Genomic DNA, 27,022 nt, shown 5'->3' on the forward strand with positions numbered 1-27,022 from the left:
CCCTCTGCTGGCTGTGTTAAAACACGGCAAGAGAGAAAGAGAGCTAATTCCATCCAAGGAAAAATTAATACATTTTTTTTAACATAGAATTCGTCGATTATATTTCGTTGAAAGTTGTAATCTATATCTATAAATACCAGTTAAAAAAGTTGGTAAGTTGTTTGCTGTCACAGAATGACATCTCGAGGCTCAGAGTTCAACTTTACCTAAATGTAAGTATTTTTCTATAGGCTACTACTGTAATATCTTTATTTACAAATGATGTTTAAATAAATAAATAAGAGGTCTATATGGTGGCCAAAAGAGCTTAACATGCAGCAATTTAAGAAAACACATCCGATTTCACGCGGCCGCCATTTTAATCAGTGAAATCGAGATTGTGGTGGGACGAAACCAGGAAGTATCGCCTGAATCACACAGGAATGTTGTGTACCTGGCTGTATATCTTATCATCGAAGAGAAAGTGACAGAAATTTATAATGTCACCGCTTTCCAAGTGACCCAAAGGTCCATTCTGAATTAATAGTTCAAATAAAAAGGGATATTGGACCTCTTTTTCAGCTAAGTTAAGGAAAATGGCACTAGTTAGCTAACATTTTCCCCCCCAAACACACGGTTTAGATGCCTTTTATCAAACTTAGGTTAATGAACTGATTCTTTCACTACATTAGACTTGTCACGATACAAAATTTGGGTGCTGAAATTTAATTTCTCGTTAACACTGTTGATGGCGTTCTTAAAAAGCGCTGATTTGCCATTGTGTTCACGTGCTCAACAGAAATGACTGTGATTGGCCGCGAAGGTCATCAGAATTCACTGAACTTCACCAATATTTACAGAGTGCAAACACGGACGAGCGATCCACTGATAAATACACTGATCTTCACGGCTTTAAAATGCTACAATGATCGTCTATCTGTAAAGAGCGGTATACTGATGGCCTTCACAGCCAATCACAGTCATTTCTGTTGAGCATATATCGGCGTTTATGAACGCGCTCAACGGCGTTTAAATGTTAGCGGGAAATGGATGTTTTTAAAAGTTCAGTACCGGGACAACACTATTACAGACAGCACGAGGATGTGCTACAGAGGACTGTATTGTTTTATCGCTCACCAGGTTGCATTGGCTGAAGCAGAGAAGCGTCCCCACGGTGTTTACAAGCTGTCATGATCTGAAGCCTCGGAGGACACTTAACCGTAAAGACATTAAAGAGATTGTAATGTTGTTTGATGCCTAATATGCTTTTAAATGTTAAAATAAACTGAACTGAAATATATTAAATTAATGTTTACACATAAAATCACGGCAACAGCTGGAGGTTTGTAGTTCACAGCATGTTGTTGCAATGTTTACAATGCTGATTTTATACTTCCGGGGTTCTTTCCACCGCAGCCTCGCTTTCGTGTTTTAAAATGATCACAACACAAACTGAAGAAATGCGTATCTGTATTGTACATGGAGGTTCAATGCTAAAATTTGTCATAAAAAAAGAGGCGGCGGCATGATCCAGCACTGCTCCAGAGGCACCAGCAGCTGCACAGGTACGGACACAGGACCGTCCTGCTTTACAGGTGCAGAGAGGGTTTTATACCTTCCCTTTTGTAAATGTTTAAAATTAGAAATGCTTCTGCAAAAGACCAGTGACCTTCTTGCGCCACCCTGCTGAAAAATCCAGCTTAAACCAGCCTAGGCTGGTTGGCTGGTTTTAGCTGGTTGACCAGCCTGGTTTTAGAGGGGTTTTGGCCATTTCCAGGCTCGTTTCCTGCCATTTCCAGCCTGGTCTTAGCTGGTCAGGCTGAAAAATGACCATCTAAATCCAGCTAAAACCAGCTTGACCAGCCTGGTTTAAGCTGGACATAGCTGGTTTTGGCTGGACTCACAGTCTGGCTAGACTGGTCAAGCTGGTTTTAGCTGGTCATCTCCAGAAAACCAGCCTGGAAATGACCAAAACCCCTCTAAAACCAGGCTGGTCAACCAGCTAAAACCAGCCAACCAGCCTAGGCTGGTTTAAGCCGGATTTTTCTGTAGGGCACCATGCTGCCCCATGAATATTTAAGCATAAATAAATTGTGTGCTTTTGTTCCCCTGTGGGGACACCACAGTAAAATTTCGCATAGGGCACCTTTTTGGCCATCAAAAGTGTCATCACCATCAGAGTTTGTACAGCTGTCTTGAGGCAACTGTACGATGTTATCATATCAATATATAATAATTTGAATGTTCCGTACGTCCTTTATCATGCTATTTGGTTTGGTTGTGAGGCAAACGAAGGCCTGAAGGTTGTTGACACTGGACTGGAAACTGCTTTTGTTCTTATTGTCTTGAAGCCCGTATGGAAGCTCATTAAAATCTCCAAAAGTAAATTAAATAATATGAACTGGATCTGTTTTGTTTGTAGTAATACCGTAAATATGACGTAAAATTCAAAGAGCTCACAGCATTTAAAAAGCCCACTGATTCTTGATCTTATTAACTACAAAGGTGACAGCTGAAATTCACTTTTTGTTTTTCGAGTTGACTAGTTAAGGTAAAGTTGTTGAATTTCTTTAATGTTTATGGAGATTTGCTACTTTTACATGTATTTTAAGAACAGCTTTTGTGTGTGTATTTGTAGATACTGAAATGTTTCTTCAACACATGATCTCTTTGTTGCTCCTCATGCGTTCAAGTCCGATTGGTAAACTATTTCTCCAGCTTTACTGAATGTTCTCTAATGTAATTTTACGTAGTTATGTGGTGTTATGTAGTGTGTTAGAATGTTACCGTTCACATAATAGTAATTAAGATTACAATGTGTTTGTCATTTTTTCTGGTCAAACAGTGTTGACAGACCGGTGTGAAGGTAGCTATCGATGTCTGGCTAATGACTTACTTGCTAAGAATATGAAAATTGCACCGCAGGACACATGTTCTGTTCTAGTAACAGTTGCTTCAATGGAATATGAGACATTGTCTTTTGTAAGTACAATATATATATATTTTTTGTCTCTCTTTGTCTTTGTAGTTAAAAATAACAAAACAAATCTTAAAGCTGCAATTAAGGAGAAAAGTCCTTTAAGCAATTAATAACTCTAAATAAATCTGCAAAGTGTGACCTAAAATTCTAACGTTTTTAGGCTGCAAATTTTAACATTATATTATATATTATTATATAATATAGTAGAAGTAGAGTGTAGTTCTATAAATGAAAATAGTGTAAAAAATTACTGTGTATTTTTGTTCCAGTTTGCCAAACAAAAAAGGTTTTACTTATCATTGTTATTATATTAAAGAGCCCATATTATACATTAAAAAGGGTCATATTTTGGTCTCCAACAACAGACTGATATGCATGCAAAGTCAAAAAACACTTTTATTTTCTTATAATATGCATTTATTTTTACCTAATTATCCCAGCAACTCCCATAAGATTCGTACAGCGATTAATTTGTTCCCAAACCCCTCCTTAGTGCGAAGATTATCTGCGCCGATTGAAGCGATGGCAGCCTGTTGCGATTGGTAGACAGCGTTCAGCGCGAGACAGAGTGAAATGGCTACCAAGGCTTATCAACAATATTGAAGTAGTCAGAGTGCATGGTGTATGTTTGAGCATACCTGCCAACACTCATGTTTTTACGGGGAGTCCTTCGTATTTCACACCCATCTCCCGACACCCTCCCGTTTTGTTATTTATCCTGAAAAACTCTCGTAATTTCAACCACCACCCCGGTCCTCAGCATTTTGGTATTGTCTGTAAATTCCCTGGGTCGTCAGTATTGGTATAGGATCCGATTGCAGCGGCCGCCCGAAACACGATTCATAGTAGTTACTAACACCACAGTACACAGTACCCGGTTCTCAACAGTGTTATTCAGGCACCTCACCCCTAAACCTAACACCCCTGGTCTCCCAGATTTTCAGGGACAAATGTGTGGTAGGAATGTGTTTGAGCCCAATGCAGGAGTGCATTAAAGCAGTGCAGTTAAACACCAGCATACTGCTCTATTCTTAACCATGACACACATTCAGTATTATTCCACACTTTTGCAAAAGCTGAACTATTTTGAACCTTGACCGCCGCACATGTGTATGAACAGCTGACGGGGCCATAGCAACGACAAATGGCAGCGGAATGCGAGCTCACAAATGCATTTAAATCCATAAACAAAGCAGCACGTGTCACGTTTTCAACGTGGCTTTAGACAGGATATGGGAATATAAGAGTTACCAGATAACGTACAAGCGGTTACAAGCATAGATACACTAGATATCGCATAGGGACCCTGAGCATGCGTCAATAGCGCCGCCACATTGGTACAGTGCTCCCAGGACAAATGTCATTCAACCGCACTAGTCAAGACAGTGTTATTACGTGAAGATGCGGGACTTTAGCGCTGTCTACGGGTGTAGTAACGACCAAACAAAGAAAACAAAGCCCAAAGGCAGAAAATTTCATAGGTAATATTAAGTTTTTTTCTGTTTTTGTATGTTCTGAACTTTTATGCTAATCAGGTAACGTTACTGATGATAACAGTCACTTTCTGCATTCACCATACGGCAAAGCAGCTCGAACTCGCACTAAACACTCGGCTTATGCTAGTTTTGTTGAATAAAGTCAGCAAACAATGCAAAAGAAATATGACAACGAGATGCTGCACTGCCAGAAACTTGTATTATTGTCGGCTAACGTTAGTGAAAGAGTCGTTCGGGGGATTCATTCACAAACGAATCGCTCCCTCCGTCAGTATGAGAAGTGAAAGCAGGAGAGGAGGGGTGTTTCAGGACATGATTAGATCAAATTTAACAGGCAGGGTGAATAGTACATTTCTGTACACACAAACACAAGCTTTTTGTCAGGAATGCCCGTGCGGTCACTGATCCATCAATTTAGAAAAGTGATGTAAAATTATAATTATCGTAATTAGAAAAAAAATTACATACTAACATCCAGGAAAACTCCCGATCACAGATATATGCGTATATGTGTATATCTCTGGCTTTGGATGGCCACAGTCCTCCACTGTACCTTGGTCCCCCATTCATTTCAAAGGAGCGCTACCCTGTAGCAAGATGGCGGCGCTATTGACGCATTCTGTCCAATAGAAAACAATAGGCCAGGCGACATCTAATGTATATATCTATGGGTTACAAGTAACAAAACACAAATAAATACATAATGTGCATGCTAAAACCTCAACCACTGACCCTCTCACAGTTTCATGTTTGGGTAGAGAAAATAACACGAACTTTCCCCTCACACTTCCAATAATATCCAGCTGAGCATAGCAGCTTCATGACTTGATTTAACCTGGGTCTGCTACAGTGTTTGTGGGTGGGGCTGCAGGTTTCAATTTTCCTGGTTTTGTGTGCGCAACAATTGGACGGGGCTTAAAGCTGCGGGCACACTAGAGTTTGTGTGTGCGAAATTCTGTTGTACGGCGCTGCGAAAAGGGGCGGGATTAAACAAGCTTATTAGACATTTAAAAAAGCGAGCGATTGCTCCATGTTAGAAATTTCTGTCCTGAGAGATCATGTTATGATCCTCGATTGGTCTCACGGAGTCAAGTGATGCGATTTCGCAGGTCAGAGTTCACCAAGCTTGAACTTTGCACTGCAGCAACCTGCGAAATTTGACGCATGACCCCACGTTTTTGGTCTGACGCATTCACGTGCGTATGAATAAAAGTATATGGGAGGAAAAGCCCAGTGTGACCGCAGCTTCAGTTTCATATCGACGTCATGCCGAAACGGCTAAAAACTCGTTATCAAGATGATTCATTTGAAGCACTATGAGTGGACTCTTTTATAGATGAATCAATAGTTTTAAACACTGTGCACTTTCAGATTTAAGCCTTAGCTGGATATTTCACTTCACTTAGAGCTGTGTTACAAACTACATGGAAGGTCATTCTCAAAAACCAATAATAGGGGCTCTTTAATACGGATTTGACCTAAATCTTACCTCGAATCTTAATTCTTATTCCATTTGTCACTGTGTTAAGGATACAAAAGAACAGCAGATGAGTTGCCGTGTCAAGGTAAACATGGTGAGTAGATCAACTTTTTTTATTTGACTATTTTTGTGTTTGTTGGCTCAGCTTCAGCAATCCTGACCTTCTAAAGCAGGGGTGTTCAAAAGCACCTCCAAATCACATTCTGTTCAAAGTTTCTCTTTTTGCTTGCTTTTGCCATTGCTTTTTCGTTGGGTTTTGCCAAAGTAGAGTCATTAGCATATTCATACGGGGGAGGAGGCAGGGAGGGGTTTTGCACTCGTGCATGTTGCGCTCAGTTTCACGTTCATTCGGATGTACAAAGAGAATATGCGTGGGATTCGGCGTACGCAGTGTTTCATACATCTGAATTTTTTACCGCGTACGCAATGTTTTAGTATGATTTCAACGCAAGTCTTCGTACATGAGGCCCCAGCCCTCCAGGGCCGTGTTTGGACAGCCCTGTTCTAAAGGCAGGCATACATGGTCACATTGGGAAAAGTGAAGTAGAAATCATTGATGCTGCTATGATCATGACTCATACCATGTGAGAGGAATTCACAAGCCAAGTAGGTTAAATCCTGTCGATTACTGTAAAGGGTATGTTTATGGTTGGTGAAGATGTTGACCTTGGTATAGGTAATGAAAGCAATGTTTCTCTGTCCAGGTTTTTGGCACAGTATTTAACCTGATTGTTTTGGATTTAGGGTTACAAAACCATGTCAAATGTCACTGCATCCAAATGATCTTCACATAAACCTGACATGTGCAGAGAAATTCGATATTCCAAATATCAGAATTCACAATGAATGATCACCTTAATGAATGCTCAAAGGGATTGATTTTACAGCAGGAAGGATGTACTATTTATTTATAACAGTCTATTTACTGTCTATAGCGGTGGTCTGACTTCAGTCTAATGTGGACAGAAGAAACATCTAATGCTGAAGCAATTATGTTACCAGTTGACAAAATCTGGACTCCTGGGCTAGCTTTGGATAATGCGTAAGTGAATTCAGAATTTTAGTAGGCTATTGTAGTTTTATTGTAGGCTTTGAATGGGTAAAGTGGTCTAATGTGGTAAGATTATTTCTTCACCATAATGTTTTTTTTTTCTTTACTCTTAGACTTAGACTTGGAATATCTTAATTGTCCCCGAAGGGCAATTAAGTTTACAGCAATAGCCGACAATTGACAGCAACATGTCACATTTGACAACATAAAATAACAGTAAACAATGCAATAATCACTTAAAGCTTATTTAGTAACCCAACAGCCGTTGGAACAAATGAATACAAGTATCTATTGGACCTTGCCCGTCTAAAATAAGTGTACCTTCTGCCTGATGGCAGGAGGCAAAACTTTAAATAAAGATTTTATTTAAAACTTTAGGCAGGTATTCTCTTGACCCTAGACAACACGCTGTTACCTTTTTAATTTAATTGGTGGGCTGTTCTTAATTTTTTCATTTCACATAACATTTAAGCAACCGAAAACAGTTAACCACACTAAATTTGAGTTTTTGTATCAAGTCATTATTAAGAGTGAGCAAAATAATGTTTTTAGATTTGTGGAGGGAAAAATTAATCCGATTCTATAAAGTAAATGAACATTCAGACAACTCATAAGCCAATGCTTCCATTTGAATTAACATAGTTGCCTTGCTAATATGCCATTACAGTAAAACATGGTATGATAATATTCGAGTCTTCATTTGCATGTTTTTAAATGACAAAAATTAAAATGGATGAATTCTCTAGAAATCTGCTTTGTCTGTTGTCATTAGTTATTATGTTATTCATAACTAGACTAAGTTTAAAGAGTTAGTTTAGTATTTCCTATTACTGGTGTTCAAAAAATGTATAGCACATGATAAACATATCAGAAGAAAATGACATTTTCTGCAAATCTGTAACAATAATGTTTACTATTTTTCAGTAAATGTGTAAAGACTTTTGTAGACTGAAATTAGTTCAAACATTTTAGTAACAAGTGAAGCTGCTGCTGCTATTTGTGGCTTCTGAGATTTTAAGAGACTAAGGGCACTATTTTGACGGTCCATGCGCAGAGCGCAAAACGCAGGGCGCAAACGCTTTCAGGGCGTGTCAGAACGCATTTTTGCTAATTTACGGACGGGATAATCCGCTTTGCGCTGTGGCGCATGGTCTAAAAGGGTTGAGTTTATTTTCTTAATGAGTTATGGGTGTGTTTTGAGAATAAACCAATTAGAGTCTCATCTCCCATTCCCTTTAAGACCCAGCTGCGTCGTGCCAAGAGCGCATTCGCTATTTACAGGACACAAAGTAAGTCTAAGTGGAAAAAATGAGCATTTCACAAGCAAACAGTTAACAGTTTTTAACAGAAAACTGTTTAACAGAGCATCTACTGCGTGAGAATGAGAGATAATGGAACTACTTTCACATTCACTCTTGGGAAACCTTTACGCACAGACATCAATTAGCCTATAAATAATTAATTTCGTTTTTTAAGCGCAAAGATTTGTTTTAAAACTATTTCTAAATTCAGTTCTAATTTCTAGCAAACAAATAAATGAACAATAATGACCAAGTGTGGTCAAAATACTGAGTTATTTCCAAATACACCTGCCATGCCCCATATGGTCTAAAACCTGACAGGTGGGCAAATCTAAGCTTTTTTAAAAAAAACAAATATAAATATGGATATAATAAATAATACTGCTAATAATAATAATAACATTATACAAAAGCAAATTGTTATGAATGAACTGAAAAAGCCTCCCGAGATGAAGATGACAGAAAAGCAGTGATTTTTCATATTTATGTAGGCTAGAAAATAATATGTTTTGTAATATTTTAATCCTTTTTTAATCCATATTTATATTCTATATTTATTCTTATTATATCCTATATATATCCTTAATATTTAATTTTTTTCATATGTAAAGATATTTGCCTATTGCTCTCTTGTGCGTATTAAGCAGTGTGTAAGCGAGGCGCAACTCTGCGCCGGAGTTTAGACCGGGTTAGTTTTGGTGGTCTAATGAAAAATCTATTATAGTTTCTCAAAATAGCAACGCGCCAGCGGTCCGCCTCAGAACGCCTTCCTTTTTAGACCAGAACGCCTATGGGCACACAAATGAGCGCTAATGCATTTGCTATTTAAACAGCGTAGCGCAACGCCTCAAAACTGACTCTTGCCCCAAGCTGAAACTAGCATAAGACTATTGCGCCGCATCTTGCGCCACACTGCGCCGGGTGTATGATAGGGCCCTAAGGGTGCTTTCACTCTAGCACTTCTGGTCCGCACCCGGGTTCGTTTGACGTCATAGTACGGTATGTTTAGCTAGTGTGAACGTGTTTTCTGAACTCAGGTGCGCACCCATGAATCATACCTGAGTCCGCCTGAAAGAGGTGGTCTGGGATACGGTTCATGCCAACTAGTTCACAAACTATCCTTTTGAAAACATTATTCGTGTTTGTGTGTCTGTGTGTGTGTCACGTTTCGTACCTTGGTGACACGCGCTTCCCCGGTTTCCTTTCACCATCCAAAAACATGCAACTTAGGTTAATTGACTAATCCAAATCGGCACCCTACACATGCTCCTAGTAAGTAGTTATCTCTTAAGAGCAATCCCTATCTGTTCATTAGCTACTACAACAGGGGAGTTCTCGAGATCTACCTGAGCTCAAACTCCCCTCTTACCCTGCAAATGCGAGGGAGCCCCGGGCTCGAGGTTCTTATGAGCTCAGGGCTCTCTCCCAGGACAGCACGCCATACAAGCTTTATAATCAATCATCAGCTAAGTGTGAACTCTTGAAACTCCAAAACTGCATTTGTAGTTCTGAGAGGGAATTAAAAGTTTAGCATATGCGCTCTCTTTCTGTAAACAGGATAGATGCAACCTCAAAGCCATACACTGATGATGTAGTTGTGACTACTTTTGGAAGTGTATCCCATGCTGTTATTCTGCTCATAGCAGTGAGCTGTGATATCAAGCTTTTCACCTATCCCTTTGTGAGTGGGCAATGTCTTGTGGCCATCAATGGTTGGAAAAATGGTGGTAAGATGACATTTTAATGAATAATTTATATATTCTAAATCATTTGATCAGAGACGTTAACTCAAAATGAAAGGTGTAGAGGCATGACATGACTAACTGCTCAACTTTTTTTCATGGGTTTGATTTAGATTGTGGGATTGTATTATTTTATCCCCGTACTGTAACTACATCGGGAGGAACTCTAAGTGGAGAGTGGATGACGGAGAATGTGGAAATAGCAAAAGAGGATGACATGGAAAACCGCAAATATCTTTTGGTAACTACTGATATTTCTGATTCTTATTTCGTATTTATTGTAAGCATGGCAAAGGTAAAATAAATAAGTTATTAGAAATGAGTTATTAAAACTATTATGTTTAGAAATGTGCAGAAAAACTCCTCTTCATTAAATAGAAATTAGGTGGGCTAGTAATTCAGGGGGGCTAATAATTCTGACTTCAACTGTAAATGCAGTGGTTCTCAAAGTGGGGGGGCGGGACCCCCTGGGGGGTCGCAGGACAATGACAAGGGGTCGCCTGGTGATTTCTAAAATTCAAATAAATTTGCTTAAACTATTTGAATTAACATTTTATTCATAACCCATAGAAGATAGTTAATAGTTGCGTTAAAGAAACAACAACATACAAACAAAAATCAGCCATCAGCTTTGAATTTTTATATTCAAATGTAATTAAATTAATAAATGACTAAAAAAAAAACATTATATGTTGCATTTTAATATGCTCATGTTTATATGGGGCTATAGTTGTGTCTGCATCGTTTATATATTTACAGTATAACCATTTTGAAAAATGGGGGTCGCGAGTCACTGACATTGTTATTTTGGGGATCGCTGGCTGAAAAGTTTGGGAACCCCTGCTCTTGAGCACAGGTGTCAAACTCAGTTCCTGGAGGGCCGCAGCTCTGCACAGTTTAGTTCCAATCCTAATTAAACACACCTGATCAAACTAATTGAGTCCTTCAGGCTTGTTTGAAACCTACAGGTAAGTGTGTTGGAGCAGGGTTGGAACTAAACTGTGCAGGGCTTCGGCCCTCCAGGAATTGAGTTTGACACCCCTGCTCTAGTGTGTAAAAAAAAATTTGTTTGAAGGGCAGTTTGTAAAATGTAAATAAATAATTAGTACAGTCTCTTGATGTCCTGTTTAGCAGAGTCCACCATGAAACAAACATGGTGCTTACAGCTCATTTTTAATGACATTAATGCTAATTGTATTTACAAGTTTTACTTTCCAATTTAAGGTTCAAAATATGTTTCAAAAAATCAATACTGATGTATGTTTTGCACGAGTTTGTAGCATTTAAATAGTTTTGACCACAAGATGTCCCTAGCATATAATGTTTCAAACCCTTAGAAAAAAATTGCAAAGCAATTGCTTCAGTTTTGCTTCGAAGCTTTGAAAAGCTTCATTTTCCCCTATCACTGTTGTGTGCATTTACAGTTGAAATCAGAAGTTTACATACACTCTAAAAAAAAGGGACATAACCATTTTTTTTAAAAATGTCTGATATAAATCACACTAAACATTTATTATTTTAGACCCGTTAGGATTACCTTATTGATTTACATTTGCTAAATGCCAGAATAATGAGAGAAAAACATTTTGAGAATTTTTTTAATCAATTTCTAGACAGTCAAAAGTTTACACACATTTCCTTGGTATTTTTGTTAGCTTTGCTTTTAAACTGTATAATTTTGGTCGAATGTTTTGGGTATCCTTCCACAAGCTTCACACAATAGTTTGAAGGAGTTTTGGCCCATTCCTCCTGACAGAATTGGTGTAACTGAGTCAGATTTGTTGGCTGTCTTGCTTGCACAAGCTTTTTTAACTTTGCCCACACATTTTCTATAGGATTGAGAGCAGGGCTTTGTGATGGCCACTACAAAACATTCACTCTGTTGTCCTTAAAGCACATTTTAACTAATTTGACAGTGTGCTGAGGGTCATTATCTGTTTGGAAGACCCATTTGTGGCCAATTTTTAATTTCCTGGCTGATGTCTTGAGATGTTGCTTCAGTATTTCTACATTATGTTCTTTCTTCATGATGCCATCTATGCTTTGAAGTGGACCAGTCCCTCCTGCAGCTAAACAGCCACACAACATGATCCTGCCGCCCCCATACTTCACAGTTGGGATGGTGTTCCTAGGCTTGTAGGCTTTCCCCTTTGTCCTCCAAATGTAACACTGGTCATTATGGCCAAACAGTTCAATCTCAGTTCCATCAGACCACAGGACAAGTCTCCAAGAATTATTCTTTTTCCCAGTGTAATTTAGCAAATTGTAATCTGGCTTTTTTGTTGATTCTGGCTTGTTGATTTTCCCATGTTGTCACGCAAGGAAGCAGTGTGTTTGAGGTTTTCCTTAAATACTATTCTACAGTTGTGCCTTCAATTAACTCAAATGTTGTCAATTAGCCAATCAGAAACTTCCAAAACCTTGACTCCATCATCTGAGCTTTTTCAGAGGCAGAATAATCTTATTGTATGTAAACTTGACTTTCAAGAAAAGTTACAACAATTTCTCAACAAATATCTCTCTCATTATTCTATTAAGCAGAACAGAAACACATTTGATAACCCTAACTTACGTAAAAGAGAACAAGTTTAGTCACATTAACATCTCACATTTTTAAATGGTTATGTGCTTTTTTTATACAGTGTATGTAAATTTCTGGTTTCACTTGTATGTGCAGTTGTGCTGTTCATTCAGTGATGACAATGGCTGGATTAAGTCATTCTCATGCAGATACTCAATTTCTTTCATAAGATCAGTGAAATCAGTTTTAATTAACTTATTTTGATCTTGTTTTATGATGATAGTGTGGTGTTGATTTTCACTCAAATTATATTATATATCAAGTAGTACTGCATATTGTTGGTGAGTGGCACAGTATATTTCAGTTGCTGCACAATAGCATGCACATAGGCACAAATGCAATTGCTGTTTAAACAATGTGGCTCAGTCAGGACATGAAAATTAGACCTTGCGACACATTGCATTGGGGGAATGAAAAGACTCTTAGAGCTCTATTTTGACGGTCCATGCGCAGAGCGCAAAACGCAGGACGCAAACGCTTTCAGAGCGTGTCAGGACGCGTTTTTGCAAATTTAAGGAAGGAAATCTGCCTTGCGCCGCGGCGCATGGTCTAAAAGGGTTGAGTTTATTTTCTTAATGAGTTATAGGTGTGTTTTGAGAATAAATCAATTAAAGTCTCATCTCCCATTCCCTTTAAGAGCCAGCTACGTCGCGCCAAGAGCGCATTCGCTATTTACAGGACACAAAGTAAGTCTAAATGGAAAAAATGAGCATTTCACAAGCAAACAGTTAACAGTTTTTAACAGAAAACTGTTAAACAGAGCATCTACTGCGTGAGAATGAGAGATAATGGAACTACTTTCACATTCGCTCTTGGATAGGGAAACCTTTACGCACAGTCATCAATTAATCTATAAATAATTAATTTTGTTTGTTAAGTCTAAATATTCGTTTCAAAACTATTTCTAAATTCAGTTCTAATTTCCAGCAAACGAATAAATGAACAATAATAACAAAATGTGCTCAAAAACCTGAGTTATATCCTAAAACACATGCTGTGCCCCATATGGTCTAAAACCTGACAGGTGAACAAATCTAAGCTTGTTTTTAATAAAACAAATGTAAATATGGATATAATAAATAACACTGCTAATAATAATAACATTATACAAAAGCAAATTGTTATGAACTGAAAAAGCCTCCCGAGATGAAGAAGACATAAAAGCAGTGATTTTTCATATTTATGTAGGCTAGAAAATAATATGTTTTGTAATATTTTAATCCTTTATATTTATATTCTATATCTATTCTTATTATATCCTATATATATCCTTAATATTTAATTTTTTTATATGTAAAGATATTTGCCTATTGCTCTCTTGTAATATTGGTTTGGTGGTTAAAAACAACTGCAACAAAGCTAAAAATTTCTGCCTTTGTATGCGTTCGATTACCTCTCACATGCACTGCACGTGTGAAGACCTGTCCGATCATCTCTTAGTATGTAAATCTACTGTTGACATCACGTTTGAGAGATTTCAGAGGGGGTAAATTGACTGGAGTTGAGGGCTCTAACAGCCTGTGGGATGAAGCTGTTGAGTAGTTAGGGGAGGTGTTTCAAATTCCCCACAGAGTATTGTTCATTTGTGTTTGATGAATGAACGCACTTAATTAAACTTAATGCTATTCTTTCTCCCATCATCTGTAACAGGTCACTTTATCCATCAATCCTTTCAGTGCTGTTGTGACCCTGATTCTTCCCAGTGCACTAATAATGCTGGCTGACCTGGTGAGCTTTTCTCTGCCAATTCAAGGAGGAGAACGCAACAACCTTAAGGTCACCTTGATGCTGAGCTTGACAATGTTTATCCTCATCCTCAATGATCGTCTCCCCAGTGGTGGGGAATGTACCCCTCTTCTCCGTAAGTAAAAATGAAGAATACATGTCAGTAAGTCAGAGGCGGTAGTTGCAAAATACTTTGTCATTGCAAGCATGGATGTCTTGAAGTGTTGATGATTTTAGTCTTGATTGTCTCTCGCTGACATTGGGAATTTGCTGAAAAATGCACAACAAATGTCAGGTCCTGTTGGTGATTCAAATGAGCTAAAATGAGTTCTAACTGCAAAACACATTGGCAATGACCTAAAGCCATTTAGAGAGAAAGATACAGGGCTATGGGGAGGCTTGGGGAGTAAATGTAAATACTCAGAATGAATAAGCTGAAAACAATTTCCAGTCTTGAAAATGTGTAATCTTGGGTCATTTGCAAAGACTGTAGTAATTACTTATTACTTGCATGCATCTTTGAGCCACAGTTGTTGACAATTGTTTCTAGTGTAGTAACTAGGAAAGACTACCAAAACAAAAACACTCCTTAGAGAGAACAGTCATAGAAGACTTCAGTTCATATACAGAGAAAAAGGCAAAAAATAGAATGAAAAAGGTGTTCAAAAAAACTAAAAGCCTACAAACTTAACTTTTTCCATTGAAATAATAGACCAATTACCAACCTACGTCATGCATGACTTTACACGGGTCCCTGGTTGCAAAAAAAAAAGACAGGCTGCAATGGGAAAGATGTCGTGTTGTGCAGTAGTGTAACGACGTGGAGATGACATTCACAAAAGAAGGTAGGATCCACGTGCAGGTTTATTAGAATTGTCAGGCAAGCAGTGGTCAATACCAGCATAAACAGATGTATGAGGGCAATCCAGAGTCTAAAGCCCCTTTTACACATACAGACCTTTCCGGAAAATTGCCGGCAATTTTCCGGAAAGGTTGTATGTGTGAACAGGTCCTTTTTGAAAATACCGGTAAATTCGTTCTGGCTATTTTCCGGAAAGAGAAGTTGTAACATTACCGGTAATTTGCCGGAATGCTGCGCTGTGTGAATGCAGAAGGAAGATTGCCGGAATAAGCGCGTGCACGTCTAGAACGTGCTGACGTGAGACGTCTGCTTTAGCCAATCACAACAGTCAGACGCATTTACGTCCGCGCGGTTTGTGAGGATAAAAGCCTTTGAATATTTTTCCAGACACATTTAGCTGCAAGAAGTTAGTCAGATCACGTTTATATGTTCTTCTTTATGCCAACTGTGTAAATAATCATCGATGAGATGCTTATGATAAGCCGTTGTTTGTTTACCTACAGCCTGTGAGCGCCAGCACACGCACATATTATGAACATCTCGACATGCGAAAGTGATCCTGCGAAAGTTGTTCACAATATTGATCATCCAAAGAGTTTGTAATTTAGTCAAATGTTTACAAATACAAGCGCAGCCGTTTAAAGCTCATTGGTGGTGAATGATGTCAGAATTTACCGGTATTTTGGAATGGGTGTGTGAATGCTCTTTTCCGGAAAATTTCCGTAACGTCCTCGCCTGTGTGAACAGCGCTTTTTTCAATATACCGGTAAAGTCGTTCCGGAAATTTTACAGAAATTTACCGGTATCACTGTGTGAAAGGGGCTTTAGTCAAAATAACAGGCAGATGGTCAGAGGCAGGCAGCAAATAGAATTAAATAAATAAACAAAGCAAGGATCAAAACACGGCAAAGGCAGACGAAGGAAACGCGTTGTAATGTCACTATCAGTAAACAAGACTCGGAAATGTGAATGAGTGTCTGTGCTGCTTAAATACTGTGTGAAATCAGTCTTGAAGCAGGATCAGCTGTAGGAGTCTAATCAGTGGAGACTTGGGGCAGGTGTGTGTGTGTGTGGCATGACTGAATATGTAGTCCATTTACTGGCAGATTTGTAATTCCATGAGTGAGTGTTTACCAGCGACATCTGGTGGTTTGTTCGCTGGTGAACATGACAGGTAGGATGCCGAATTCGAGTCCAAAAACAGAAAACTTAACTTTTACCATACACCACACACTGCTTTAATACCGACTGCAGACGTCTTTGGGTAAATGAGAGCTGAATGTTCAGCTATGCTGAATCATACACATCACTCGTTTTTGATTGCAGAAATGATTTCAGCAAAAACAGTTACTTATGGTTAATTAAACTGCGGACACTGAATGCTAAGAATGCAAGGTGAAAGTGTCATGACGGTCAGTGACCACCGGAGGGCGCTGTAGTTCACAGACTCTGAAAACTTACTACAGCGCCCAAAAGACTACAAGTTCATACAGTCCACGCGCACACACCGGAACACCTACACTGACCTGTCATCACATCTGTTTTGTGTTACCGTCGATTATCTGGACTATTTATACAACCATTTCACCACAGTTTGTCATCGCGTCATTTGTCTTTCTTGTTCCCAGTTCCCAGTAAGTCTGATATTCCGAGTTGTTGTTCCTGACCTTGTTCTAGTATTTTGCCTTAGTTCGTGTGTTATTTGTCTCGTCTGTTTTCTAATTAGGTTTAGTTGTTTGAATTTGTTATTCCTGAGCCTCGTCTCTGATTTAGTTTCTGGTTTTGTGGTTTATTTGTTATTTTGTATTCTTATCACCTTGTTTGTTGCACTGTAAATAAATAATCTGCACTTGGATCCGCACCTTTTTGTTTTTGTTCTTGTTTTGATCACGCTAATACGTGACAGAAAGTTACGTTTTTTAAGGTAAACTTGGTTTTATATTCACACATTCATTCAGTGACTTGTGACACACTCCCTATGTTGTTTACCACGGCACTTTGAATATTCGGTCTGAAATAACCTGCAAGTGTGACTTGAAAACAACATTAGCACTGTTAATTTGACTGTGAACAATGTTGTATATTGATAGTCATTGGCTGCTGCATGATTTCGCTATTTAGAGTTTGCAAATAATATTTTTATGAAATGATATTATTAAGGAGAAAGTCTGAATGTACAAATATAATACCAACTTAACCTCTATGTGTAGGTTCACATACCCTGCCGTACAGGTGAAGTTCACTGTCAGAATGCAGTTGTTTTGCGTGTTGGTGTTTAATTACCCAGGCCTTGTATAATGTTAGCTCCGTCTTGTTTCCTTGTCTTTGGCTATGCAGAATCTCTGTGTTTAGCTCTTGAATCTGATCATAATGGAGCATTATTTCTTGCACATGACCACAAAGAACAACATTGTTGGCATCCAAAGACTTGTAGGCCTTTAACTTCGCTCTTGTAAAATCACTCGGAGCCTCAATGAGATTTTATATTTCGGGCTGCATGCTTGGTCACTTCGTCTTATCCAATATCCATTGGGAGGGTGCTATCGCAAATGGACCTGTCAGATGAAGGCTGCTCACTTTAACGTTAATTTTGCAGAATCACTGTGCTTGTCACTGGGTGACGAGCTGTTATAATATGCTGTAAGCATTATGTAAATAATATATATAATATGTAAGTAATACATTTTTATTTTTAAGACAACAACAAACTCTGCACCGCATCTGATGTCATTCCCTCGCTGTAAATGCTAGCACTCCCGGTTGCTTTCTGCTACCTCCCTGCGTGCGCATCCTCAATGTTTACAAACATGGTAATCGGTCTATTGACAGTCTTCTCATAAGGGTGTAATAACAATGACACCCGACAGGGGGCGATACCGCTAAATGCAGAATCCTGGGGCGATACCGCTAAATGCAGAATCCTGGGCTGATACACCACAAGGAAGAGTGAGCGCCTCAGGGAAGGTGAGGGCTGGAAGATGGCTTGCTGGACTCTGGGAGGAGAAGCAGGTGAGCAGCAGGGCTATAACAAAATGGGAGCAGACCTGGTAGCAGAGAAGAGCAAAAATCAAGGACACAAAAACTGACTGGAAGTCATACTCGACAGGACTCGCAAATCGTTGAGCACACACGAAAACAGAACAACAATCTGACACAGGACAATGATTAGAGAAGGAATACATAGAGAGGAATGATGAGAAACAGACAAGTGACATTAGCTTAATAGAGTAATAGAATGTAAACAGAGGATAGGCAGGGATGTAGAAAGTAAACAGAAGGCATGTAGCTAGTGATCAAAACAAAACATGCTAAGGAAAGACACATAGACAATATGAACACAACAAAAATTAGCTCAGATGATCAAACCAAGGACATGACAGTACCCCCCCCCCCCCTTTTTTTTTTTCGAGCGCCACTAGATGATCCAGAAGTGGGCTCACCTTGTCAACAATGGAAGTCATTGATCAGCCTCCTGTCTACGATATCAACTCCTCTCCTCCGGGCTATAGCCCTCCCAGTCCACTAGGTATTGAAAGCCATGACCCCTGTATCTGACATCCAGTAATCTCCTAACAGTTTAGACTGTGGAGCCATCCACTAGACAGAGGGGAGGGGTGAAGGGCTTGGAACAGAGGGAACAAGAGGTGAAATACACAGGTTTAACCCTAGATACATGAAAAATTGGGTGTACCCGACCAAGCATAGAAGGAAGCTTGAGGAAAACCGCCAGAGGACTCAGTACTTTAGTGATCCGGTGTGGGTCAATGAACCTGGGAGCATTCATAGTGGTGAGCCGGAGTCCGATGATGATCAGCTGCTGCTTTGGTCCATCTACTAGCCCAAGCTGAGGCCTCCTTAGGTCTTCTTGCACTGACACCGTTGGACAAAAGCCAAGGCAGACGGTACTGCAGCTTCGGGTTCCTGTGAGGGAAACAAGGGAGATTGTTGACATTAGTAGCTAGGGTTATGGGATGCCAGGCAGTGGAGAGCACATTCCAAATCCTAGTTTGCCCGCTCAGACTGCCCATTGGTCTGAGGATGGAATCCCAACGACAGACTCATAGAGGCCCCGATCTGTCGGCAGAATTCCCTCCAGAACCGGGAGACACACTGGGGGCCCCTATCAGAAACCACATCAACAGGAAGACCGTGAATCCAGAATACGTGGTCTACCACCACCTGAGCAGTCCCCTTGGCTGAAAGGAGCTTGGAGAGGGAAATGAAATGGGCTGCTTTGGAGAATCAGTCCACCCCCTTAAGGATGACGTCCATTCACACACATACACTACAGACAATTTAGCCTACCCAATTCACTTGTACCACATGTCTTTGGACTGTGGGGGGAAACCGGAACACTCAGAGGAAACCCACGTCAACACAGTGAACATGCAAACTCCACACAGAAATGCCATCTGGCCCAGCTGAGGCTCGAACCAGCAACCTTCTTGCTGTGAGGTGATTGTGCTACCCATGCGCCACCGTGATGCCATATTCAGATTTATATAAAACACAAATAAAAGAAAGGCATTAAAAGAAAACATATTTATAATTCTTTTGAGGCCATTACACAAACAGCCATACCTGTATGTAGGAAAAAATGCCATTTTTATTTCCTCAATGATCAGAGTTCTACCAATTTCAATGACATCATGGGGTATAAATCAGGTTAGCAATTAATTATTATTAGACACTTTCGCAGTTATTTGTGAGCTATATATGTTGCATGTTACTACCCTATGTGTTGTCTCTTCGAATATTTTTGCCTTGCGTTATAGGTTTTATAATTTTTCATATTGTATGTTCTAAAAATGGGTTGGGCCAAACACTATAAAATGGCTCCTGCATGTCGGCCATTTTAGGAAGTAGTTGTAGTTGATGAGTAGTTGTTGTGTTTGTACTTCCTAACACTCAGGATAACTGACTTTTTTTGTAATGCAGGCTGAGTATTGTCATTTGAGAAGTGGCCCATCTGTTAATATGTCAATATTGACAAAGGTCAATATACACAACTAAATGAATGCAGATCTGCTGCGCAAACAACAGCTTTTCATCCAAGATAGGACCATAGAGAGGAATGTCAGCCAGAAATGTTTGGGAAAGTCGGCACAACTCTGACCCTTTATCATCTCACTGATGCCAAAACTGAGCTGACTGTGCTACAAATCCATCCAGAATCTACCTAAATGAGGTTGATGTCTGTGTGTATTTAACTGTGCATTTGGATGTCGAGCAGAGATTACAATTAGCATCCCAAAGTCTTTAGTTTTTTTTTAAAGATTTATTTTTGGCTTTATTATTAGATAGGACAGTGTTGACACAGGAAGCGAAGTGGGAGAGAGAGACAGGGGGTAGGGAAATGTCATCGAGCCGGGATTCGAACTTGCGACGCTCTGATGTGCTATTGCACCATATGTCGGCACACTAACCACTAGGCTATTGCACAGACCCAAAGTCTTTAGTTTAAGTTACCCCCCATTAGGCATGGGACGATAACCGATTCGAAGGTATACCGCGGTTTGGAAGAGTCAAGGTTTTAAAACAGTTAAAACAAGCTTTTAAAACAATTTTTTTTTGCAATGCCGTTCCTAAGGTATGTGTACAATGTTTTATATATGGTGTTTTTGTTTTTAGGACAACAGTATTTCCAGCAGAAAAGTCGTGGTTTTAAATTGTGAAGAAATCTGTGTTTTTGAAACAAATGAAGACCTCAGAAGTCAATAGTTCTTTTAGCCTGGCAGGTTCACGGATCCAAAATATTTGAAATGTTTCTCAAAATAAAACATATTGTGTTAATTTTTTTAACCTAGATAGTTACCCAGACAAAAGAATGTATTTTAGAGCAGTTATCACAATTACAAAAAACAATACCGTGAAATTGTGATATTTTTTATCCAAGGTTATAATACCGTCAGAATCTTATACCGGCCCATGTTCGATTTTGGTACAGTAGCGACATCAGGTGACGAAAATTTAACGTCAATTTGCTGATGCCAGCTGACATCTAATACCTACGTACATCAGTAGATGTTTATCTTTGGTTGGTTTTATGTTGTGTACTCATCTTGATGTTGGAGTTTGACCTCAAACTGATGTTGGGTTCTGATGTCAACCCGGTTTTCATTTACAAACAAATTCAAAGTTAGGGTGCTTTCACACCTGCCCTATTTCAAGAGTTCACACTTAGCTGATGATTTATAAAAGCTTGTTTGGCATGCTGTCCCGGGAGAGAGCCCCGAGCTCAAGAGATCCTCGAGCCCGGGGCTTCCTCCCGTTGGCAGAGCGAGAGGGGAGCCTGAGCTCGGTGGATCTCAGAACTCCCCGTCTGCGGTAGCTAAGGAAACAGAGGGGTTAGATAAAGGCTTAATTGTTATACGTGTTGAATGCCTTTGGATGGTGGGAGGAAACCGGAGAACCCGGGGAAAACCCACGCGGACATGGGGAGAACATACAAAGTCCTCTGAGAAACGCCCACCGACCCTAAGGGACCAGGGCCGGCAGTGTTCTTGCTGTGGGGCTCGCAGTGCTAACCACTGGGCCACCATGCCGCCCAATCAGAGGTAAAGGAGGAGAATAGGGGAGGAGGGGGGTTTCTTCTAAACGAAGATAAAATGAGCTGGAGACTGTATTTATTTATAGTAGCTTAGGGCTCATATGATTGGAAGATAGTGATTAGCAATTAAGGGACCGGCCATGATAAATCATAAGCACGTGATCCTCTCGAAATTAGTTCATGAATAAACCTCACTTAGTTCGATTGATTCGCACTAGAGTTTTCCTTCTTGGTGCCGTTCGGTTGGGCAGGTGTGAATGCAGCAATCGTACTCGAGTGCGCACCAAAAGTGGACCAAAAAAGCGTACTGAGACCTGCTTGAAGAGGTGGTCTCGGTACGCTTTCAAATGAATCCTGGAGCGGTTCGTTTGTGGTGAGAACATGATCCAAAATAAAACAGACCCAACTGCAAAATGTACTGCACCTTTTGGACTAATCCAGCTGCCATAGGCTGATGCGCTGTGCATTATGGGATATGGAGGAAAAATATTTGTTGACAGCGCTTTACCAACAGAGAGAGAGAGAGAGAGAGAGAGAGAAACATTACCTGATAGATCGTTGGTAATATTTCTGCAAGATGACCATGTGGCAGTTTAGCTAACTTAATTCACGCCTCCTTCTGAAGTGACGAGCGATGCATTAAAACATTGTTTTCCAGCCACGGCCGCACTTCATTTTTGAAATGTATAGTTTGTCTAAAGCAGGGATACAATTTGCCAGCGCAGTCGTCCCTCCATAGTCAAAAGTGACATTTTGTGTCTGCCAGATTTGTTTACTTGTGGGAGTTTGGTGGCATTTTCCCGCACGTGAATTCTGACCAATCAATTTGCAGTTTAGGAAATATATTCAACAACATTTGGCCAATGAGAGATGTGGATTTTGTCAAATGTCTGCATTTTGGTTCTTTTCAACTGGTTTGGACCAAAGCCAGCAGTGTGGTGTGAAAACGACCCAAAGACGACAGAAAATGCAACAATGTATCCTTTATTGTCCTTGTTCCGGACCAAATGAACCGAACTACAGATGTGAAAACACCCCAAGTCTGACATTGAAGTCCATTGACGGTTTTTTCAACATCTTGCTAGATGTAAAAAAAATTGGTTTATGTGCATCTTGATATCTCTCAAACATTAGAAGTCCTATAGGAGTGCAAATCACATCTATATTTCATTGGTAGGGCCAAGACCATGAAACATTTTTCATTGAATTCACAATGTGTATGTATATTTGTCTTGTGAATATTTCCACTAAACCAATGTAAAAAAGCACCCTTAGGGGACATAATTTAGTTTTGCATTCATGCGTTTTGTGTAATGTTTCAAAGAGCTTTGAAAGTGGAAAATGAAACGGATCTGTGCTGTCTGGCCCGGTTTGGCACGGAATGGAAAGGTTCTGCTTAAAGAATGATTCAGCACGATAGTGGAAAAGCTGCTATTGATGCACCCCTTGATGCTTCTTACATCCTTGTCGCAGCACCAGTGGCACCGACATACATATGCAGATTTGATCCGGTACATACCGGTTACAAAGGTACCGGTGCTATAATGGCACAGGGTTTCTGTACCCAACCCTAGAGGCCATACGTTTTGACAATAAATAAATATTTCTACAAAGAGTTTAATATCTTTTCATGAGTTCACAATTAGCTGATAATTGATTATAAAGCTCTTTTGGCATGCTGTCCTGGGAGACACCAAAAGCTCATAAGATCCTCGAGCCTGGGGCTCCCTCCCGTTTGCAAGGCGAGAGGGGAGTTTGAGCTCAGGTAGATCTCGAGAACTCCCCTGCTGTAGTAGCTAATGAACAGATAGTGATTGCTCTTAAGAGATAACTACTTACTAGGAGAATGTCTATGGTGCCAATTTGGATTAGTCAATTAACTTAAGGAGGAAACCGGGGAACACGGGAGAAACCCACGTGAGCACAGGGAGAACGTGTAAACTCCGCACAGAAACATCGACTGGCTTGCTAAGGACTAGAACCAGTGGCGTTCTTGCTTTGAGGCAACAGTGCTAACCACTGGCCCACTGTGCCACCCATCTCGCAAAGGAGGAGGAGTAGGGGTGGAAAGGGGGATTCTTCAAAATGAAGATGGCTGTCATATGGTACTTATAGTGGCTTAGAAATCGTCTGATTGGTGAATCATAAATTGAATAATGCGAGACCAGCCGCAAGCAATAATAAGCACGTGATCCACTCGAAATTAGTTTAGAATTAAAACTTCACTTAGAAAATGTATAATAATGCATACCTTTTTCATTCTTGAAGCAATGCTGCACAAGTTAATAATGTGTTTTGTTTTGCTCCAAAGATTATCACTTCTGCTTCTGTCTGGTTAACCTGGTGCTCAGCATGGTGACATCTTTAGTGCTGACACATCTGCTGACTAGTGACAGCTTCATGGCTTCTACATGTTTAAAGAGAATCAGAAGACAAAACGCCCAGCTGGATCAAAATGAAGGTAAGAGAATACTAAAAATTGCAAAAACACCAATTAAATATCGAAAAACACTCACCGCTTCAGACAGAATGTGGTTAAATGTACATTTATTTTATCTCCATTAGCAGATGCTGGCATGAAAAAACAGTCTAGTGGTTCAGCTAAGGCGTCGCTCCAAAAAATTGTAAACTTTCTGGAAAATGTGGAACAAAAAGAGCAAGTGGCAAACAGCAAGGAAGCGTTTGTGAACTACTTGGATAAATTCTGTTTTTGTTTTTTTCTGTTTCTTGACATCCTTTACCTGGTCATTATTGCTATTGTCACAAGAACAAACTTGTGCAAAGCTCAAAAGATAAAGATCTGGGATTTTGACTCTTATTCCATGGTCGATGGAGGTGTACATTTTAACAATGGCACAGAATTTGAAGGAGATTATTAATTTCCACCTCCAATGCTTAGATGCATGAAACAGAATTTGATATTGTTATAAGTGTGTGTGTGTGTGTGTGTGTGTGTATGTGTGTGTGTGTGTGTGTATATACACACACACACACACACACCTAGCTTCTTGCCTCTCTGACTGCAGTCTAGCTCCTTGTCCTGCCAGCTTAACCAACTGTTTCTACCTGGTGTGTCCCTATTCCTCCCTGGACTGTCCTTCTGACTCCAGCCTGGCCCTCTGCTGAGGTTCCTGACCCATTGGACCCACTCTGGATTGTTTCTCCAGCTCCTTCATGGTTCCCCATCTTGAATCTGTAAGCCTCTGATCCTTACCTGTTTTTGCCCTCCCTTCCCTGCCTTTTTTGTTTTGCTTGCTTTGGCTTGGCTTCCCTCCCTCCCGCTCTTCTTAATATACAGTTCACTTTCCAGTCTTGTGTTGTCTGATGTTGCCTGCCTTGTTTTGTCCAGTGGTCTATCATGTATCTTGTAAAGTGCTCCACGTAGGGATGCCAGGTGGCATCCCTTTAGGGGGGCTAGTGTCAGGACTCTGCCACCTCTGTCATGTTTATGACGTGACCCCCAATCCTCCCCCTCCTCTCTTCACTTTTGTCCGTGTCACCCCATGCCCCATTCTTCACTTATGTCCATGAGATAAACACCCTCCTCGCTCGCCCACTCTTGACTTTCGTCCACGTCCAATATCCTCCCCACTCGCTTTTCACTTTCGTGAGGGTGGCATGAACTCTGTGAAGGCGGCATGATCGTCATTTGCCTAGAATGCCAGTTCAGCTTGCTTCAGGCCCTGCTTTGTTGTGTCCCTACTCCTTCCTGGACTTTCCATCTGGCTCCAGCCTGGCCCTCTGCTGGGGTTCCTGGCCCCACTCTGGACTCTTCCTCCAGCTCCTCCCTGGTTCTCCACCTTTAATCTGTAAGCCTCTGATCCTTAACTGTTTTTGCCCTCCCTTCCCTGACTTTTTTGTTTTGCTTGATTTGGCCTGGCTTCCCTCCCTCCCTTCTTAATATACAGTTCACTTTCCAGTCTTGTGTTGTCTGATGTTGCCTGCCTTGTTTTGTCCAGTGGTCTATCATGTATCTTGTAAAGTGCTCCACGTAGGGATGCCAGGTGGCATCCCTTTAGGGGGGCTAGTGTCAGGACTCTGCCACCTCTGTCATGTTTATGACGTGACCCCCAATCCTCCCCCTCCTCTCTTCACTTTTGTCCGTGTCACCCCATGCCCCATTCTTCACTTATGTCCATGAGATAAACCCCCTCCTCGCTCGCCCACTCTTGACTTTCGTCCACGTCCAATATCCTCCCCACTCGCTTTTCACTTTCGTGAGGGTGGCATGAACTCTGTGAAGGCGGCATGATCGTCATTTGCCTAGAATGCCAGTTCAGCTTGCTCCAGGCCCTGCTTTGTTGTGTCCCTACTCCTTCCTGGACTTTCCATCTGGCTCCAGCTTGGCCCTCTGCTGGGGTTCCTGGCCCCACTCTGGACTCTTCCTCCAGCTCCTCCCTGGTTCTCCACCTTTAATCTGTAAGCCTCTGATCCTTAACTGTTTTTGCCCTCCCTTCCCTGACTTTTTTGTTTTGCTTGATTTGGCCTGGCTTCCCTCCCTCCCTTCTTAATATACAGTTCACTTTCCAGTCTTGTGTGGTGTTGCCTGCCTTGTTTTGTCTAGTGGTCTGTCATGTATCTTGTAGGTGTTCGCCTTAGGGATGCCAGGTGGCATCCCATTAAGGGGGGCTAGTGTCAGAACTGTACCACTTCTGTCATGTTTATTCTCGTTTAGGTGGCAGAGTCGAAGAACTGCTCTTGTCTTGTGTTGAAAGTTTGTCTTGTTTCTTGTCTTGGTGTTCATATAATTTTCTGTGGCGTGCTGTTCAGGCTATAGATTTCTGTCAAGTTGATTTAATGTCCAATATCCTCCCCACCCGCTTTTCAGTTTCGTGAGGGTGGTATGAACATTGTGAAGGTGGTCATTTGCCTAAATTGCCAGTTCAGCTGGCTCCAGGCCCTGCTTTACCACAAGTAGTGCTGAAATCCTCTTTTTCAATATACGTTTATTCGCACTGTCATTTGAAATGTAAGGCTATTCTTGTATTATTATTTTGTTGTCTTCAATTCTCACAAATAATTAAAGGAAAGTGGATATGTTTGCTTATGCACAGTCATTGTTCATGTCTGGTCTTTGTGAAGCAGGCGTCCTCTTTGACTGCTAGTAATTAGGGCTCTTTTGTGATGTTTGACTAAAAAAATCTCATTATCTATGGTTCTAAAAACCTTACAAGCTTAGGAGGAATATGATCAAATTTAGTAGACATAGCGCAGCTTATTTTGTTTGTCTTGCGTAACTGCATTCATGTGGTTTTTAAAGAGCTGTGACTATTTA

At 40.4% G+C, this 27,022-nt stretch overlaps 2 protein-coding genes across 2 annotated transcripts in view; both read left to right on the plus strand.

Annotated features, from left to right (window-relative positions):
* prkcab (protein kinase C, alpha, b) overlaps positions 1–27,022 on the plus strand; it is a 624,299-nt gene that overhangs the window by 552,577 nt on the left and 44,700 nt on the right. The gene's annotated exons all lie outside the window — the stretch shown is intronic.
* Positions 5–26,800, plus strand: LOC147846091 (5-hydroxytryptamine receptor 3A-like). Its single transcript, XM_087245304.1, has 11 exons — positions 5–212; positions 2,618–2,680; positions 2,825–2,961; positions 5,985–6,029; positions 6,871–6,977; positions 9,845–10,014; positions 10,143–10,270; positions 14,261–14,471; positions 24,059–24,208; positions 24,313–25,141; positions 25,752–26,800. Exons 2-10 carry the CDS (start codon positions 2,626–2,628, stop codon positions 24,624–24,626), a joined length of 1,317 nt encoding a protein of 438 aa, XP_087101430.1. The 5' UTR covers positions 5–212; positions 2,618–2,625; the 3' UTR covers positions 24,627–25,141; positions 25,752–26,800.

This window comes from Danio rerio, chromosome 3, assembly GCF_052040795.2.
Source record: "Danio rerio strain M-AB ecotype USA chromosome 3, GRCz13ab, whole genome shotgun sequence".
In the NCBI taxonomy this organism is placed as follows: domain Eukaryota; kingdom Metazoa; phylum Chordata; class Actinopteri; order Cypriniformes; family Danionidae; genus Danio; species Danio rerio.

Coding starts and splice junctions, on each gene's coding strand:
- LOC147846091 (XM_087245304.1), top strand. CDS start 2,626: ATGTTTCTTCAACACATGATCTCTTTGTTGCTCCTCATGCGTTCAAGT. Junction 6,030..6,870: donor GCCGTGTCAAGGTAAACATG/GTGAGTAGATCA, acceptor TACTGTCTATAG/CGGTGGTCTGACTTCAGTCT. Junction 10,015..10,142: donor CAATGGTTGGAAAAATGGTG/GTAAGATGACAT, acceptor GGTTTGATTTAG/ATTGTGGGATTGTATTATTT.